The sequence below is a fragment of the Quercus suber genome, unplaced genomic scaffold (assembly GCF_002906115.3).
Source record: "Quercus suber isolate HL8 unplaced genomic scaffold, Cork oak 2.0 scaffold_263, whole genome shotgun sequence".
Lineage (NCBI taxonomy): Eukaryota > Viridiplantae > Streptophyta > Magnoliopsida > Fagales > Fagaceae > Quercus > Quercus suber.
The window spans coordinates 611,649-629,946 of NW_027069719.1; the positions used below are offsets into that span (position 1 = coordinate 611,649).

The 18,298-nt window shown below is 35.8% G+C and overlaps 1 protein-coding gene across 1 annotated transcript; it reads right to left on the bottom strand.

The window, feature by feature from the left end:
* Positions 1-17,189: 17,189 nt before the first annotated feature.
* Positions 17,190-18,233, bottom strand: LOC136070827 (protein SPEAR3-like). The gene is made up of 3 exons (XM_065781298.1): positions 17,863-18,233; positions 17,637-17,721; positions 17,190-17,519 (listed from the first exon to the last, which is right to left on the bottom strand). Exons 1-3 carry the CDS (start codon positions 17,928-17,930, stop codon positions 17,403-17,405), a joined length of 270 nt encoding a protein of 89 aa, XP_065637370.1. The 5' UTR covers positions 17,931-18,233; the 3' UTR covers positions 17,190-17,402.
* Positions 18,234-18,298: the final 65 nt, after the last annotated feature.

The following is an 18,298-nucleotide window of genomic DNA, read 5'->3' on the forward strand; positions in this document are numbered from 1 at the left end:
TTTCTTGTTTTTATTAGCACACAGCATTTAACAGTGCTGAAGATTTCCTTCAATGAGACTTTTATATGATTCCATGGTTTGAAGAATGGTATATAATTTTACTCCTGTTGTTCAATAGTATAACTTTATTAAAGAAGACATAAAAGAAAGTCAAGAATAGACATGTCAAGGACACTTATAAACCTAGTATTAGTGGAGATCAATTTTCCTTTTTATGCAGGTGAGGGGAAATGTCTGGAGGTCTCTCCAAACTTGAGTACTTAATATGTGAATGGATTTCTAGCATTAAGTGAAATTCACCGCGTATACAATAAGATACTATGTGCAAATGCCTTAGAATATGGAAAATGCTACTCAAATCAAGAGCCATAAAGAATAGGGTAGTAAAACCATGTTTTCAACTAATTAAGATTGCAAACCCTAATGAAATTTGATTAAAAATCATTCAATTGAACTGGAAAAATTGCAGTTGGTCAAGAAGAACCCGACAGTGATGGGTTAATCTCAGTGGCATGTTAGCACATACATTTATTTGCTTAAATAGTCTAAGATAGATTTGAACCCCCACAAAATGTGGTTAATCGTCCATCAATGCCTTAGAAGAAAATTCCACTTAGGAATAGATTTCCTACACTCAATTGTTTGAAGTATGAAGTACAAGCAAGATTCTTTCGAACTAAGTTCCCTTGAGGTGAAGCTATATACCATTGCCTAGCATCAGCTTTCATGAAGGCCATTTACACACAAAAGTTGTTGGCTAACAGTTAACTCTTAAGAACTTATTCATGATAGTATTCCTGTTTCCAAATGTATGTGAGCTATATTGGATTTGCTACATTAAGATCAACACTAGTAAATAAATTTGAATTCAAACCATATGACCATGATGCTTAATTACTAGGGTTATTGGTCAAAAGTAAGTTACAAAATATTGCTTGACAATTAAATTGTAATGATGCTGTTTGTATGTTCATGAATATGTGCTGAATAACCAGTGTGGATGCAATAGTGTGATGCTGTTTCATACCAAACATGTGCTTCAAAATGACCTATATGAACATAATCCAGCAAAAATGCCTAAAGAAGTTATGTTGTTTGCTTTATGTTTTGCGCAGTGTCATTAAGAAAAGAAATTTAATTAAAACAGTCATTGAGAATGTCATTTATCACATGTTACAAGCAGTCTACTTAGGGCTACTCATTTAACCTGAATCACTCGAGAAATGCTATAGAATCCACGACCCTTTCTTTCAAATCAGTGAGGACCTTTCTTTTTCCCTTGAGTGTCTCCAAAGGTGTGGGGGAGAGGTAAACAAATCAATGAAGTTTTATAGTATGTTTTTGGAGAGACCTTGCAAAAGTTATAAAATTAATTAAACAAAAAGGTTTTTGAGTGAGAATGAAGAAACATACTTGATCTGATCCTAATTTTGTACTGGCCCCAATCTCAACGCCCTTTGTCGTTACCATGAGAATAGCTGGTATCGTAGGAAAGCTTGATGTGTTTGCCTGCTTTGGTAACAGTAAAAATTAGATAAATATACATTCTTAAAGTTGATTACTTTAGTATGCAGAGTTAATAAAGCTATGAGAATGGCTGAAACGAGTAATGCAAATGATGGTAAAACAGCTGGATCAATGTCAATCAATGAAAAGATTAGTCGAGACAAAAATAGCTCATTGGGAGTATCCTTCAGATTAAAGTAAAGGGACAAATTAATTAGCAAGTATTTTTTTATTCATCAACTCCTATAAAACTATATGCTATTTGTGGGAACCATTTAACGAGGGCGTGTTATATTCTTTCTAGGTGCAACATATAAGAGACCAAATTGATACCATGCCAAAACTAAACAGTATCGTTTGGCCACTTGCATGTGTACGCACTACACTACACTACACTACACACGCACGTACTCGCTCTCCTACATGGGAAATTTAGTATAATGTGAATTTATTCTTGGCCCAAAAGCAATTTCATGTCATATGAGGTTTCTTAAATGAGAAGGGATAGGATTTTGTACCATCTGATAAGGCATGCGCATGAATGAACCCCAAAAAGTTTAAACTCTTTATGAATGACGTAATAATGCATTTCAATAGTACATAGACATCCACATCCACATACTGAATTCCTAATGTTTTTACTCGTTAGTAAGAAACGTGATGAGGGCTAAATAGAAATATGAATTTCTTTAATAAAATGTGAGAGAGTTAATTGCACAAACTCAAGTTGTGTAGACCACAAGTTTTATGGCTAATGTTGGTTTTAACCTAATTTGCCAATTACAAGCCCAAACAATTAACATTAGCATGTATGGATAAACATAAAATTAAATACAACTACATAAAATCGCACTCACAACACACAAAAGTGTTGACATAGAGAGAAACTCAAGTGCCTGGCGGGAAAACCTCTTAGAGGCGTCACAACACTAAAAAATCCACTAGAGAAAACAGTTATAGTACATCTTACATACAAAGCCCTCCAAGCTAAGAATTAACAATGTATTCGAGCCTTCCAAAATCTTGCTAGCAACTGACTCCTCAAGTCCTTTCCCTCCTCTAGTCACCAAATTCTCAACTAAGCTCCAATTACAAACTCCAAGTCTCCTTGACAATTCTAGGTTGCTCCAATGATTCCCAAACTCCAATCAAAACCAAAACTCTAAAGGTTGATTTGTGTGTGATAGATTTGATCTCCTCTCAAGAATTTGACAATTGCTAATGGGAGAAAGTAAAGAGATTGGCAAGGGTTTTAGCTCTAAGGTTTATGAGTTATCTCTAACTCTTCAAATGAGAATTGGATGCATAAAATCCTAAGAAATTGGGTCTTAATAGGGAGGCTAGTGGGCTGAAACTAGGAGTGTCAATGTTTAACACAACCCGCAAATACGACACAAATACGATACGAGGTTTTACTAGTTAGGGTTGTGCCTTAGTGGTTTTGGGTTATAAACGAGTCAACCCAAAAATGACACAATAAGAAACATGTCATAAGTGGATCAACTCGCATGTGCTACAATTAACACGCCAATTTATTTGTATCAGCCTAAAATGACCCATTTAACATAACAAATAAATATTCATTCTGTTTTCAAATTTTCAAATACCTTTTATATCCAACTTATATTTTAAACTTGAAAAGAAAATAAGAGAGACATAAGTTATGTGGATGTTATATGATGAACCAATAAATTCTCGTCATCCAAAGGAGCCTTTGGATGAGCAAAGCACCATAAAAGAGAATTTAATGCTTGAGCCATTACACACGGACGAACACGTAGACATGACCGTTAGTGGGGTATTCAAATCACCTCATAAAATCACCAGAAGCGTTACAAGAAGGCATTTAAGCCTCCATTGAAAGCCTCCAATGGCTAGAAAGGCAAAGACCTATATAAATCACCTTATAACCCAAATAAAGGTACGTACACACATCATAACACTTTCAATTATTACCATTTTATCTCTCTTAATGCCTGACTTTATCATTAGAGGCTCATTAGCTGGCACCATGTCGATGATCTTTTAGAGAGAAACACCACTATTGTTCTGGTGCATGAATTATGGTCATTTTGAACAATTCCCATCTGGACAAACCTATCAACTGACGAATTGGTTTCATCATAATATTTTTGTTAAATTATGTTATTTTGAATTTGGGTTAAAGTGAATGCATTTCTTTTGGACAATGTGTTTTAAGTATTTGACATTAATTATTATTAAATTTTAAATTTTATGCTTAATAGGTATTTTGATGTTATGAGTTTGTATTAAATTTTTTCTTTATTAAATTTATAACAAAATTAAACAGAATTTATTTGAAGTGGGTTAAACGGATTGAATTTGTATCAACCCAACCTGTTTAATATTAAGCAAGTTGAAATGGGCTATATCACATTCTTGTTAACCCAACAAGACTTGTTTATTAAGTGTGTTAAGTAGGTCGATCATGTCGTGTCAACCCATTTCGTTAACAAGTTATTTTAAGGTTGAAAGGTCATGATACAATTATTAAATGGGTCAAGTTTGGATTGGTCATTTAGCCAAATACCCTGAATTGACACCCCTAGTTGAAACTACAGTGAGTTTTGCCTGTGTTCCCAAACTCACGTTTAAGTCTAGAGTCTTTTTAGGGTTTTTTCACGGAATAGCCAAGGGGGAGATTGTAAAGTTGTGATTTACAACTATGTGTTTTGTTGGCTTTTATTCCGTGCCAAATTTGATTGTAATTTCTATCAATGTTTATACCCTGTATTTGTTGTGGGAATTGTTGTAAGGGGTGTGTGATAGAGAGTGTGTGAAGACTCAAGCAAGTTGGAAGCTGATGGAATCCCGGGTATCTCGACTAAGCTTCCCGCGAAGTGAGCATGTGCCCTGCACATGCTGGAATGCGAAGAGTCATGACAGATGGAGACAGCTGTTCTCGCGAGTATCTCGCGGGTAAGGCCTTCCCGCGAGACACCCGCGAGACATGCTGTTCTGCCAGCCTGTACTGACTGACTCACACATTTTGCACCTATCCTATATAAACCCCATTACCCACAAATGTTGAGGAATGCTTCAGAGAGAAAACCCTAGCCAAACACATTTGTAATTAGAGATTGTCATCCCCACCTTTCTCTATACACTTGCTTGTGGTATCTCCTCAACCCTTCCCTCTCCATTTCCACACCATTGAGAGGTTGATAGCCCAAACACTTACCACACCTTTGGAGAGTGTTGTGTGACTTTTGGTGCTGCTGGGAAGCATTGGAAGAAGCCTGGAATGGCAGATGCAACATGGAGCTTGTTGCGGGATCCGGATAACTAAGACAAGACACGGTTCCGAGAAGCCTTGTTGGAGTAGGAGCTTGGAGGGCTTAGGTACATCGGGTAGATTAGGCTTGGAGGGTCTCTTGCTTACTCATGTATCCCAACTGATTGTCTAGTGGATCGATTTCCGCTTTGAGGGCGGCGGAGAGTTTTTTGCCGAGTTCTTCGGTTTCCTCTTCGAAACACGCTTGGTGTTTTCTGTGTTTGCATCTCTCTTCCCTACTCTTTTATATTCCATTATACTGCTGTGTTGTTTAGTTTATGGATTAGAGTAGCTATATTGTTCATCCGCTCGCTTTTACACTATTCCGCACTTTATATTAAAGTTGTGTAAAATCTATCGAGCCGTAATTATAATCGGGGTCTAAACAGCTCTTGTGTTCTTCAACACGTTTTCGAGCTACAATTATTTTCCTAATGACTTGTCATTTGAATAATAAATCTCACAATTGTATTTGCATGAACTCTTAATCCTGAGAGAATAATGGACCTGATATGAGGTGTAGGTTGCTTTGATATATCAGGAGTGAAATCTATAGTAATGGTCAAAACCTCAGTATGTTGGGTAGCCACATTTTGTGTTGAGGACATGTATTCTCAAGATGGAATTCATAGTCTCTTAACGGAGATATAAAGTATTCCCTTGAGATAAGTTTAATGAGTTTGTTATTCAGAGAGTTAGGCCTAACCACTTTATAAGACTAAAATAATATTATGAGAATTGGATTTCATAAATTATATGAATAACATTAAAGATTAAACGGTACTCAAGGATTAAGATGTAGTAATTTACAAAGTGACACTCTATATTAATGACTTTGTATTACTAGAATATTTTATGAAGGGGTTGCATGTATAATAAAGTCTTGGGATATAATTTATAGATAAGGCCTAGAGTGCAACTATATTTATATAGTGGTATTAAATATAGTTAATGGTAACTTTGGACTTGTCAAGAGTGAAGAAAAGCCCAAAACCCATTGGAGCTAGTGTTTTATTGGTCTTTTGGTCCTACTCCAAGCCACACACTTAGGCCAATTGGAAAGGCCTAAAAGACCACCCAATTAGATAATTGGTTAGATAAAAAGGAAAAACGTACAGAATTTTCTGTGTGTGAAAACATCATTGAAAGGTGGTGTGTAGAGAGTGTAAGTGACTCTTTAGATTTTCCTTTAGTAACCAATTGAGAGTCCACACTTCTTGGGCGTTTGTGGAATTGGAGTGAAGATTAAAAGTATTCCTAAGTGCTTCAATCTTTGGTTTTGAAATTCACGCTTCAAGGTACCTCTCTTGTTCACAAATTCTGAAATTTACTTAACGCATGTTATCAATTTCGAACGATGTAAATCCATTAATTTTCTGCTGCGTACATACTTATTTCCATCAAATGTACAGAGCTGGAGCATTCGATTGTATCGTAGATCTTGGAGATTAGCATTAAGATGTAAGACTACAATTTCTGATATGAACACTTGTTGATAAACTGTATGTGTTAGCATGTGTTAAATTGAAGTGTTAATTGCTTAAGCTTTACATCAAGATTCATTTGATTAGCGCTTTGAGGGTCTCTTGCTAACCCATGTATTCCAATCTGATTGAATCTTTCGACGTCGAGTAATCGAGTATAATACAGCAGGCAGTTATTTGTTCGAGGGCAGATCGTCGATGAAGAAAAATTAGTTTGTGTTTTCACATACAGCTATGTCTAATTAGATTATGCGTTTATAAACTTTCTTTGAAAAATCTGTGTTGAGATCTATGGTTGCATCTCCTGCCCATATTGGTTAAGAGTATTAAGCATCTTGTATACTGCTGTCTCTTACGAGGTTTGATTATGGAGCTAAGTTAAATTTAAAGATGTGAATGTGTTTTACTGACACATGCTTCGCGGATTCTGGTGATTCACATTGATTTAGGCACTTAGTGATGACTAAGTGTAATGTAACCCCAGATGCATTATTGCTTAGAGGCTGATGAAATGATTATTTTGTTGGAGATCCTAAGATTAATAGAATTCTTGCCTAATCGTGTTGGTTGCCTCCCGAGGAACATTATTGCGATTGGGCGTTGCATTATTATATTATGGTTTTATTAAGGTTCATACTATATGTTTATATCTAAATAATAATGTCAATTTATTATTATATTCATGTTTGATTGTTTTCAAATTTAGAATATGGCATTCATTTAGCCCACTTGTTACTATTCTTAATCAAAACAAACTTGACTGATCAACTATGTTGACTGGAAAAGAAATTTGGATATAGTTCTTACTGCTAAAGAGCACAAATATGTGTTTACTACAACTAGGAATGGCAATAGGTCGAGTTTGGGCTAGTTTTTTGATACTCGGACCCGACCCGCAGGTCCTCCCTGTTACTCGAACCCGGCCCGTTTAATAAACGGGTCTTTTTTTTAGCCCAAACTCGGCCCATCGGGTCTCCATAGGCCTTGCGGGCCCCATCCAACCGCTTTTGGGCCTATTCCGTGGCAACCCAATCCAACCCAATCTTATTAAAAAAAAAAAAAAAAACCCAAACACAAACCAAACACAAATCAATCAACATTGTTATCAGTTAAATCCTTAAATACCCAAAAAAAAAAAAAAAAAAACTATTGAGAGAGGAACAAAAATCCATTTATCATTTATGGATAGATTTTTACATATTAAATCCTCAGGAAAAAAAAAAAAAAAAAAAAACTCAGACCACTAGATCTCTCTCCGATCTAACAATCATGGCCTCCTCTGTGACAAAAACAGCAACCAGCACGAGATTCTGCAAGTTCTCCTTTCAGAAACAAAACCAATGATGCTGTTCAACAAGTCACACGTGAGATGGAAGAAAATCCATGGAGAACTGAGGGTGAGGATGAGATGTGAGTGTTTGAACTTGATTTCTGACTTTGAGAGTCTTGGTGGAGCTGATTAAAGAGTGAGAGTCAATGAGGGAGGCGGTTGAGTTGAAAGAGAAAGGAGAGAGACGGTTGAGTTGAGAGAAAAAGGAGAGAAATGAGTTTTAGGTTAGGGTTATGAGATATATATATATATATATGTAGGTTTTTTTGTAATTTTATATTTAAGCTAACCGGGTCGGGTTAGGTTCGGTTTTTGCCAAAACCCGAACCTAACCTAGACTTGTTTTTTTTTTTTTTTTTTTTTTTTTTTTTTTTTTTTTTTTTAAAAAAAACCCAAACCCGACCCTATTCTTTATTGGACTGGGTAAAACTCGACCCGTTAGGGTTGGGCTAGACCGAGTACTCATGGGTCGGGCTTAAATTACCATCCCTATACTCAACCATGTCCTAGCTTTCCATCATTAGATGCTTCTCTTGAGGAAAAATAGCGATATGATCGTTGGCAGAAATCTAATGAGATGGCTAAGTGCTATATCCCAGCATCTATTTCAAATGTTCTACAACATCTAATGTGGGATGTAGAACTAACTTCGGCATAATGCTAAGTCTGAAGGAGATGTTTGGTGACTAAGGCTGTTCTGCAAGGAAAAAAACTATGAGGTAGATTTATAATACCAAAATGGCTGAAGATACTACAATGAGGGAGCATTGTCTTAGGAAGATTGCTAATTTAAATACACTGGAGGTTTTAGGTGCTAACATTGATGAGAATCCCAAGTGGATATGATACTCCAGTCCCTACTAGATTCGTTCAAAGAATTCAGACTTAATTATAATATGAACAAAAAAATTTATCTTTTGTCTAAATTGATGAATGAATTGGTGGCAGCGAAAGGCATCCTTGTGAAAGCCAGTGTTGATATTAATCTGGCTAAAGCATCTTCTTTTAAGCCTAAGTCAAAAGGCAAGGGTGGTTGGAAGAAGAAGAAAAGAAATTTGTCAACAAGATGGTAAGCAAGTTGCCTTAGGAGTTGCCAATAAGGGAAAGAAGATAGCAAAGGACCACACCAAAGGAAAATATTTCCATTGTGGTGAGAAAGGTCATTGGAAGAGGAACTGTCCAAAATTCTTAGCTGCCAAGAACAAAGGCATGATAAGATCATTCCTTCTTGAAACTTGTGTGTACAAAATCCCACAGATTCCTGGTGTGTGGATTTAGGATATACTAATCATGTATGAAATGTTTGCAAGTGTTCCAGGAGACTAGAAAGCTGAATGAAGGGGAAATGTTCCTTACTTTGGCTGATGGGAGCAAAGTTCCAATTGTAGCATTTGGAGTGTTTAATTTGAGCTTTGGTTCTAAGGTTTTGATATTGAAGACGGTATATATATGTATCTAATGTTCGTAGGAATTTGATTTCTGCAACTTATTTAGGTAGACATGGATATTGTGTTATCTTGAAAAACAGTGTTGTAATAAAGAAGGATAAAGTGTTTATCTATTCTGGCACTAGTATTGGTGGTCTTTATATTTTAACTCCTAATAACCATGAATTGTATAATTTGAAATAGATGGTAATTCACATGTAAAATCATTAAAGAGAAAGTTTCCTTCTACTAGTGATGCATATCTTTGGCATTTGCATTTGGGTCGTATTAATCCAAATAGGATTCAAAGACTGGTGAAAGATGGTTTATAGAAAAATTGGATTTTACTGAATTCCCAATTTGTGAATCTTGTTTGGAAGGTAAAATGACAAAAAGACCTTTCAAAGCAAAAGGGCATAGAGCCAATGAACTGCTAGAGCTAGTACATACGGATGTATGTGGTCCTATGTCAACCCAAGCAAAAGGAGGTTACGAGTACTTCATCACTTTTATTGATGATTACTCAAGATATGGTTATGTGTACCTAATGAGACGGAAGTCCGAAGCCTTTGAAAAATTCAAAGAGTTTAGGACTGAAGTTGAGAATTAATTAGGTAAACACATAAGGCCATTCGATCTGATCGAGGTGGCGAATACCTTCTTAGGGATTTCAAGGACTACTTAATTTGAAATGGGATTGTATCCCAATTAACTGCACCTGGAACTCCCTAACAGAATGGTGTAGTAGAAAGAAGGAATAGGACTCTTTTAGAAATGGTTAGGTCCATGATAAGTTACTCAACTTTGCCAGTTTATTTTTGGAGACATGCACTAAAAACTGCAATGATATTTTGAATTTAGTTCCATCAAAATCTGTTCCCAACACACCTAAGGATTGTGGAGTGGGCGCAAGCCTAGTATGAGATACCTCCACATTTAGGGATGTCCGGCACAAGTGTTAAAAGAGAAGTCTGATAAGTTGGAAGCGAAAACAGAAGCATGCATGTTTTTAGGGCATTCAAAGGAAACTAAGGGTTATTTTATATAATAATAAAGATAATAAAGTGTTTTTTAGCACCAATACCAATTCCTTCCACCTGTGTGTACCCTTGTGCAACAAGTCTTGATTTGTTTCTGATCACAGTGCCATGTTCATCTGATTTGTTCTTAAAAATCCATTTAGTTCCAATCACATTTACACTTTCCGGCCTAGGAACTAATTCCCACACATCATTCCGAACGAATTGATGAAGTTCTTCATGCATGGAATTTACCCAATCAGCATCTTGAAGTACTTCATCTACCTTCTTCGGTTCAAATTGGGACAGATAACATGAGTGAGTGATCACATTCAAGGCTTTTGATCTCAATCTCATGTTATCATTCAGACTACCCAATATATTTGTGGAAGGATGATTTAATCTCACTCTAGAGGATGAACGTTTAACAAGAGATGTTGTGATCCCTTTCTGTTCAGATGGAGGACTGAGCTCACTTTGTATCTGTTGAGTGTCACGAACTGGAGTGGATGGTTCTAAAGTTGATGGTACAGAGACTGTATCATTCAACACCAGCAGCTCTTCCTCACTATGTTTCCCAACATACTCAGTAGGAAGAGAATCATTAACTCTAGGACTTATCTTGAGCAGGAACAGTGCTTTTGAAGATGCTTCTGAACACACTTCATCATTTATCACAACATTTGAAGATTCCATGACTGTTTTGGTTCTCAGATTGTAACTCTATAAGCTCTACTGGTGGAAGATATCCTAGAAAGTATCCTTTGTCACTCTTTGCATCAAACTTTTCTAGGTTCTCTCTATCACGTAGAATGTAACAGTCACTGCCAAATATCTTGAAATATTTGACAACAGGTTTTTTCCCTCTCCAGAGTTCATAGGGAGTTTTCTTGGAGTCAGGTCTAAAATACACCCGGTTGAGTGTATGGCAAGCAGTGTTGACTGCTTTTCCCCAGAAGGATTTTGGCAAATTTTTGTGTGTAGCATGACTCGTGCCATCTCCTGTACAACCCTTTTTTCCTTTTCACAATCCCATTCTGTTGAGGTGTCTTGGGTGATGAGAACTCTTGGTGAGTGCCTTGATCATTGCAGAAAGTAGCCATCTTGGTATTCTCAAATTCTCTTCCATGATCATTTCTGATTCTGGCTATCACAGTATCTTTCCAACTCAATTTCTTGCCAGATGTATCATTTCTCAGGAGCTCAGCTCTTCAAAAGCAAGTATATCTAGTAAGTCATCAATATAATACTCTCACATTTGAACTGCAGACCATAATCAGTGTAATACTCTGGTCTGAGTTTGCCTAGTCATAGACGGTGCTTGATTTCTTGTTTACCTATCGACATGGTCCACAAATGACTTATCTATCTTCTCAAACTTAGTAAACCGATAACTGCCTCACACTTGGAAATCTTCTCTAACTGCTTATGACTAGCATGCCCAACCGTTGATGCCACAAATCAACTTGATCAATCTTTGAACTAAAGCACTTGTTGTTTACACTTGGTGTTATGCCATAACAGTTGTCAGCTGTCCTTACACCAACACACATACAGTCACCTCCTCCATCAAGTATCTCACATTCATACTTGGTGAAAAGAACATTCAATCCATTGTCGTAAATCTGACTTATGCTGAGTAAATTGGCCTTCAATCCATCAACATACCAAACATCTTCAAACACTGGCAATCCTGGAATGTCCACAGTACCAATGCCTCTGATCACAAATTACTTCCATCTCCAAAAGTGACTGTCCCAACTTTCCTTCGAAGAGTGTTTTGAATAAACCTTTATTTCCTATCATGTGCCTGGAACAACCACTATCCAAGTACCAAAGACAAGAATCACGTGCCTTTAAGGCGGTTAAAGCAGTATAACATACATAATTCTTATCACATGTGATTATGCCAAGATACTTAAGGAAAGATTTAACAAAAACAACAAAAGGCAAAGACAGCAAGTAGACAAGTTGACAAATAAGCACAAAAATTTTCCAGGAATCCATGACAACAAGGGTCAAGGATCAGCTCAGAGATCAAAAATCTCAAACAAAAGAGCAACCTACTCTGATACCACTTGATCGGTTTTAGACCCCTTAACACACAACCAGATTGAGTAGCCTAGTTAATTAGCCAAGTTGTTACTTACTCAAATTAAGCAATTCTAGGTTAAAACAATCAAACAATCATATCAAGAATATATAGTAGCGGAATAATAAATAACACAAGATATGATCACCTAGGAAAACCAAACCGGTGAAAAACCTGGGGAGGATTTTACCCACCGATCCTCAAGGCAAAACTGAATTCACTATGAAAGAATCGAAGTTCATACAAAAGGACTTACAAGCTCCCCGCTCGACTTCCTAATGCTACCTACCAGTAGAACTTACTGACACGACCCCGTGCAAGCTCCGAATCCACAGACTCCTTCTTTCTTGAATTCTTCAATTAGCTACAAGCACCCACGCTTGATATTCTTTAAGCTTCAATGGTAGCAACCTTGTTGATCATTAAGATGTTGAAGTAATCTCTATCTTGAAAACCCTAAGCTTTGTGTAAAGAAAAACTCCTCTAGATCTCACAAGAGATTTACACAAAACAGCAATGTATGAGCAACAATACAACTGGAGCAACTCTAAAAAGTGGCTAGGGTTTTGCCTTATATACCTAGGGCAAAAACATAAAACCCTAAACATTTAATGAGTTAGGGCTGAGTTGAAAAAGCTGCAGAAAACGCAATCTGGTTGACTTTCGATCGATCGAGTCTATTCTTCGATCCATCGAGCCAGACCGAAATGCCCCAATGCATCTACAGTCTCTCGATTCCAACTTTACAATAATTAATCAACTTTGAGCAAGCTTAAACAAGACTAAACATATTGTTTTGATCATGATTTGCCAATATTACAAATTAGAGTTCTAAATACATAAATTCCTAAACCTTTGAACCTAACAAAGAGTTTGCCCCTCTCTCGCACAACACTTCGAAGCAGTGAGATTCAAAGACCATGAGACAATTATTTTATATTTTTTTATCTGTAGTTTCAACTAGGGGTGTCAATTCAGGGTATTTGGCTAAATGACCAATCCAAACTTGACCCATTTAATAATTGTATCATGACCTTTCAACCTTAAAATAACTTGTTAACGAAATGGGTTGACACGACATGATCGACCTACTTAACGCACTTAATAAACAAGTCTTGTTGGGTTAACAAGAATGTGATATAGCCCATTTCAACCTGCTTAATATTAAACAGGTTGGGTTGATACAAATTCAATCCGTTTAACCCACTTCAAATAAAATCTGTTTAATTTTGTTATAAATTTAATAAAGAAAAAATTTAATACAAACTCATAACATCAAAATACCTATTAAGCATACAATTTAAAATTTAATAATAATTAATGTCAAATACTTAGAACACATTGTCCAAAAGAAATGCATTCACTTTAACCCAAATTCAAAATAACATAATTTAACAAAAATATTATGATGAAACCAATTCGTCAGTTGATAGGTTTGTCCAGATGGGAATTGTTCAAAATGACCATAATTCATGCACCAGAACAATAGTGGTGTTTCTCTCTAAAAGATCATCGACATGGTGCCAGCTAATGAGCCTCTAATGATAAAGTCAGGCATTAAGAGAGATAAAATGGTAATAATTGAAAGTGTTATGATGTGTGTACGTACCTTTATTTGGGTTATAAGGTGATTTATATAGGTCTTTGCCTTTCTAGCCATTGGAGGCTTTCAATGGAGGCTTAAATGCCTTCTTGTAACGCTTCTGGTGATTTTATGAGGTGATTTGAATACCCCACTAACGGTCATGTCTACGTGTTCGTCCGTGTGTAATGGCTCAAGCATTAAATTCTCTTTTATGGTGCTTTGCTCATCCAAAGGCTCCTTTGGATGACGAGAATTTATTGGTTCATCATATAACATCCACATAACTTATGTCTCTCTTATTTTCTTTTCAAGTTTAAAATATAAGTTGGATATAAAAGGTATTTGAAAATTTGAAAACAGAATGAATATTTATTTGTTATGTTAAATGGGTCATTTTAGGCTGATACAAATAAATTGGCGTGTTAATTGTAGCACATGCGAGTTGATCCACTTATGACATGTTTCTTATTGTGTCATTTTTGGGTTGACTCGTTTATAACCCAAAACCACTAAGGCACAACCCTAACTAGTAAAACCTCGTATCGTATTTGTGTCGTATTTGCGGGTTGTGTTAAACATTGACACTCCTAGTTTCAGCCCACTAGCCTCCCTACTAAGACCCAATTTCTTAGGATTTTATGCATCCAATTCTCATTTGAAGAGTTAGAGATAACTCATAAACCTTAGAGCTAAAACCCTTGCCAATCTCTTTACCTTCTCCCATTAGCAATTGTCAAATTCTTGAGAGGAGATCAAATCTATTACACACAAATCAACCTTTAGAGTTTTGGTTTTGATTGGAGTTTGGGAATCATTGGAGCAACCTAGAATTGTCAAGGAGACTTGGAGTTTGTAATTGGAGCTTAGTTGAGAATTTGGTGACTAGAGGAGGGAAAGGACTTGAGGAGTCAGTTGCTAGCAAGATTTTGGAAGGCTCGAATACATTGTTAATTCTTAGCTTGGAGGGCTTTGTATGTAAGATGTACTATAACTGTTTTCTCTAGTGGATTTTTTAGTGTTGTGACGCCTCTAAGAGGTTTTCCCGCCAGGCACTTGAGTTTCTCTCTATGTCAACACTTTTGTGTGTTGTGAGTGCGATTTTATGTAGTTGTATTTAATTTTATGTTTATCCATACATGCTAATGTTAATTGTTTGGGCTTGTAATTGGCAAATTAGGTTAAAACCAACATTAGCCATAAAACTTGTGGTCTACACAACTTGAGTTTGTGCAATTAACTCTCTCACATTTTATTAAAGAAATTCATATTTCTATTTAGCCCTCATCACGTTTCTTACTAACGAGTAAAAACATTAGGAATTCAGTATGTGGATGTGGATGTCTATGTACTATTGAAATGCATTATTACGTCATTCATAAAGAGTTTAAACTTTTTGGGGTTCATTCATGCGCATGCCTTATCAGATGGTACAAAATCCTATCCCTTCTCATTTAAGAAACCTCATATGACATGAAATTGCTTTTGGGCCAAGAATAAATTCACATTATACTAAATTTCCCATGTAGGAGAGCGAGTACGTGCGTGTGTAGTGTAGTGTAGTGTAGTGCGTACACATGCAAGTGGCCAAACGATACTGTTTAGTTTTGGCATGGTATCAATTTGGTCTCTTATATGTTGCACCTAGAAAGAATATAACACGCCCTCGTTAAATGGTTCCCACAAATAGCATATAGTTTTATAGGAGTTGATGAATAAAAAAATACTTGCTAATTAATTTGTCCCTTTACTTTAATCTGAAGGATACTCCCAATGAGCTATTTTTGTCTCGACTAATCTTTTCATTGATTGACATTGATCCAGCTGTTTTACCATCATTTGCATTACTCGTTTCAGCCATTCTCATAGCTTTATTAACTCTGCATACTAAAGTAATCAACTTTAAGAATGTATATTTATCTAATTTTTACTGTTACCAAAGCAGGCAAACACATCAAGCTTTCCTACGATACCAGCTATTCTCATGGTAACGACAAAGGGCGTTGAGATTGGGGCCAGTACAAAATTAGGATCAGATCAAGTATGTTTCTTCATTCTCACTCAAAAACCTTTTTGTTTAATTAATTTTATAACTTTTGCAAGGTCTCTCCAAAAACATACTATAAAACTTCATTGATTTGTTTACCTCTCCCCCACACCTTTGGAGACACTCAAGGGAAAAAGAAAGGTCCTCACTGATTTGAAAGAAAGGGTCGTGGATTCTATAGCATTTCTCGAGTGATTCAGGTTAAATGAGTAGCCCTAAGTAGACTGCTTGTAACATGTGATAAATGACATTCTCAATGACTGTTTTAATTAAATTTCTTTTCTTAATGACACTGCGCAAAACATAAAGCAAACAACATAACTTCTTTAGGCATTTTTGCTGGATTATGTTCATATAGGTCATTTTGAAGCACATGTTTGGTATGAAACAGCATCACACTATTGCATCCACACTGGTTATTCAGCACATATTCATGAACATACAAACAGCATCATTACAATTTAATTGTCAAGCAATATTTTGTAACTTACTTTTGACCAATAACCCTAGTAATTAAGCATCATGGTCATATGGTTTGAATTCAAATTTATTTACTAGTGTTGATCTTAATGTAGCAAATCCAATATAGCTCACATACATTTGGAAACAGGAATACTATCATGAATAAGTTCTTAAGAGTTAACTGTTAGCCAACAACTTTTGTGTGTAAATGGCCTTCATGAAAGCTGATGCTAGGCAATGGTATATAGCTTCACCTCAAGGGAACTTAGTTCGAAAGAATCTTGCTTGTACTTCATACTTCAAACAATTGAGTGTAGGAAATCTATTCCTAAGTGGAATTTTCTTCTAAGGCATTGATGGACGATTAACCACATTTTGTGGGGGTTCAAATCTATCTTAGACTATTTAAGCAAATAAATGTATGTGCTAACATGCCACTGAGATTAACCCATCACTGTCGGGTTCTTCTTGACCAACTGCAATTTTTCCAGTTCAATTGAATGATTTTTAATCAAATTTCATTAGGGTTTGCAATCTTAATTAGTTGAAAACATGGTTTTACTACCCTATTCTTTATGGCTCTTGATTTGAGTAGCATTTTCCATATTCTAAGGCATTTGCACATAGTATCTTATTGTATACGCGGTGAATTTCACTTAATGCTAGAAATCCATTCACATATAAAGTACTCAAGTTTGGAGAGACCTCCAGACATTTCCCCTCACCTGCATAAAAAGGAAAATTGATCTCCACTAATACTAGGTTTATAAGTGTCCTTGACATGTCTATTCTTGACTTTCTTTTATGTCTTCTTTAATAAAGTTATACTATTGAACAACAGGAGTAAAATTATATACCATTCTTCAAACCATGGAATCATATAAAAGTCTCATTGAAGGAAATCTTCAGCACTGTTAAATGCTGTGTGCTAATAAAAACAAGAAATAGAGAGAATAATGACTTTCTCATTTCTTTGACAATTCATGAACAAGGAGAAAATTTTCATTGTCTTGTACAGAAAGTCAATCTACCTTTCATTACACGAGTCACACCCAGTGATACCTCTAACAAGTTACATTGTCTTGCCAACTCTGTGTGCCATTTTGCAATTTAATTAGGATTGAGAAGCCATGCAATTGAGTGGCATATAATTGCTGATTAAAGTGACAGTCTGAGCTCCAAATCTAGTTCCTGATTGTCGCTTGAATCAAAATTCTGACTGCTTGAGCCCCTCGAATTACTCCTATGTTTCTTGCTGTTTATATGCTGTGAGTCCTGTAAGATTAATCGTAAAAGAAATAGATAATTGGTATCAATATACAGGATCTTTAATTAAGTGCTAGATTTTTTTCAGAATATTTAAGTATTGTATTTGAGAAAATTTATAACAACCTCTACTGGTAGATTTAGAAGGTGTCTAGTCATGCTTGGCTGCTCAAAATGTTGAGTCTCTAAGGTTGCACTGCTGGGGTCCCATCTGCAAGGGATTTCAGTACATATTGATATAAACACAGCATGGTCAGGTATAAACTTCCAAGAATTTAAAAGTTGAAACACAATGTAGTAAAGCACATGTGGCTCTTGCTTATCAATTAGGAAAGCTCAATTATTGTAGTACCTTGCTGTTGTAGCAGGTAGGGAATCACCATATCTGATATTTGTTCTTTCGTATTCGCCTAGCCCCATCTGTACTAAAAGGAAATTTTAGCAAATTTAGAAGCCTAAAAAGATTTCCAACATTGTTTCAGCCAAAAGAAAAATCAACTTATATGGAATGAATTCAATAAATTTCTCTCCCAGTGAAGCTTCTAGAACGGTTTAGAACTTGTTACTGGTGACAGTAATGATTAAATTAAATACTTGTTTGACAATCTATCCTCATTATAATTACATTCTTCTCCAAAAAAAAAAAAAAAACATTCTTCTATACATAATAGTAATGATGTGAGAAAATCCGGTTACATATTTCATTCAAGGATATTTAGGGTTAGTGCTTAATCAGCAAGTTAAAAAAAAAAAAAAAAAAAGAAAAAAAAAAAAAAAAAAAAAAAAAA

Excerpts from the sequence above, each read along its gene's own strand:
- LOC136070827 (XM_065781298.1), bottom strand. The coding sequence starts at position 17,930 with ATGGGGCTAGGCGAATACGAAAGAACAAATATCAGATATGGTGATTCC. Across the intron at positions 17,722-17,862 it reads CTACCTGCTACAACAGCAAG|ATGGGACCCCAGCAGTGCAA; the intron begins GTACTACAATAA and ends AATCCCTTGCAG. Across the intron at positions 17,520-17,636 it reads TTCTAAATCTACCAGTAGAG|GACTCACAGCATATAAACAG; the intron begins GTTGTTATAAAT and ends TTAATCTTACAG.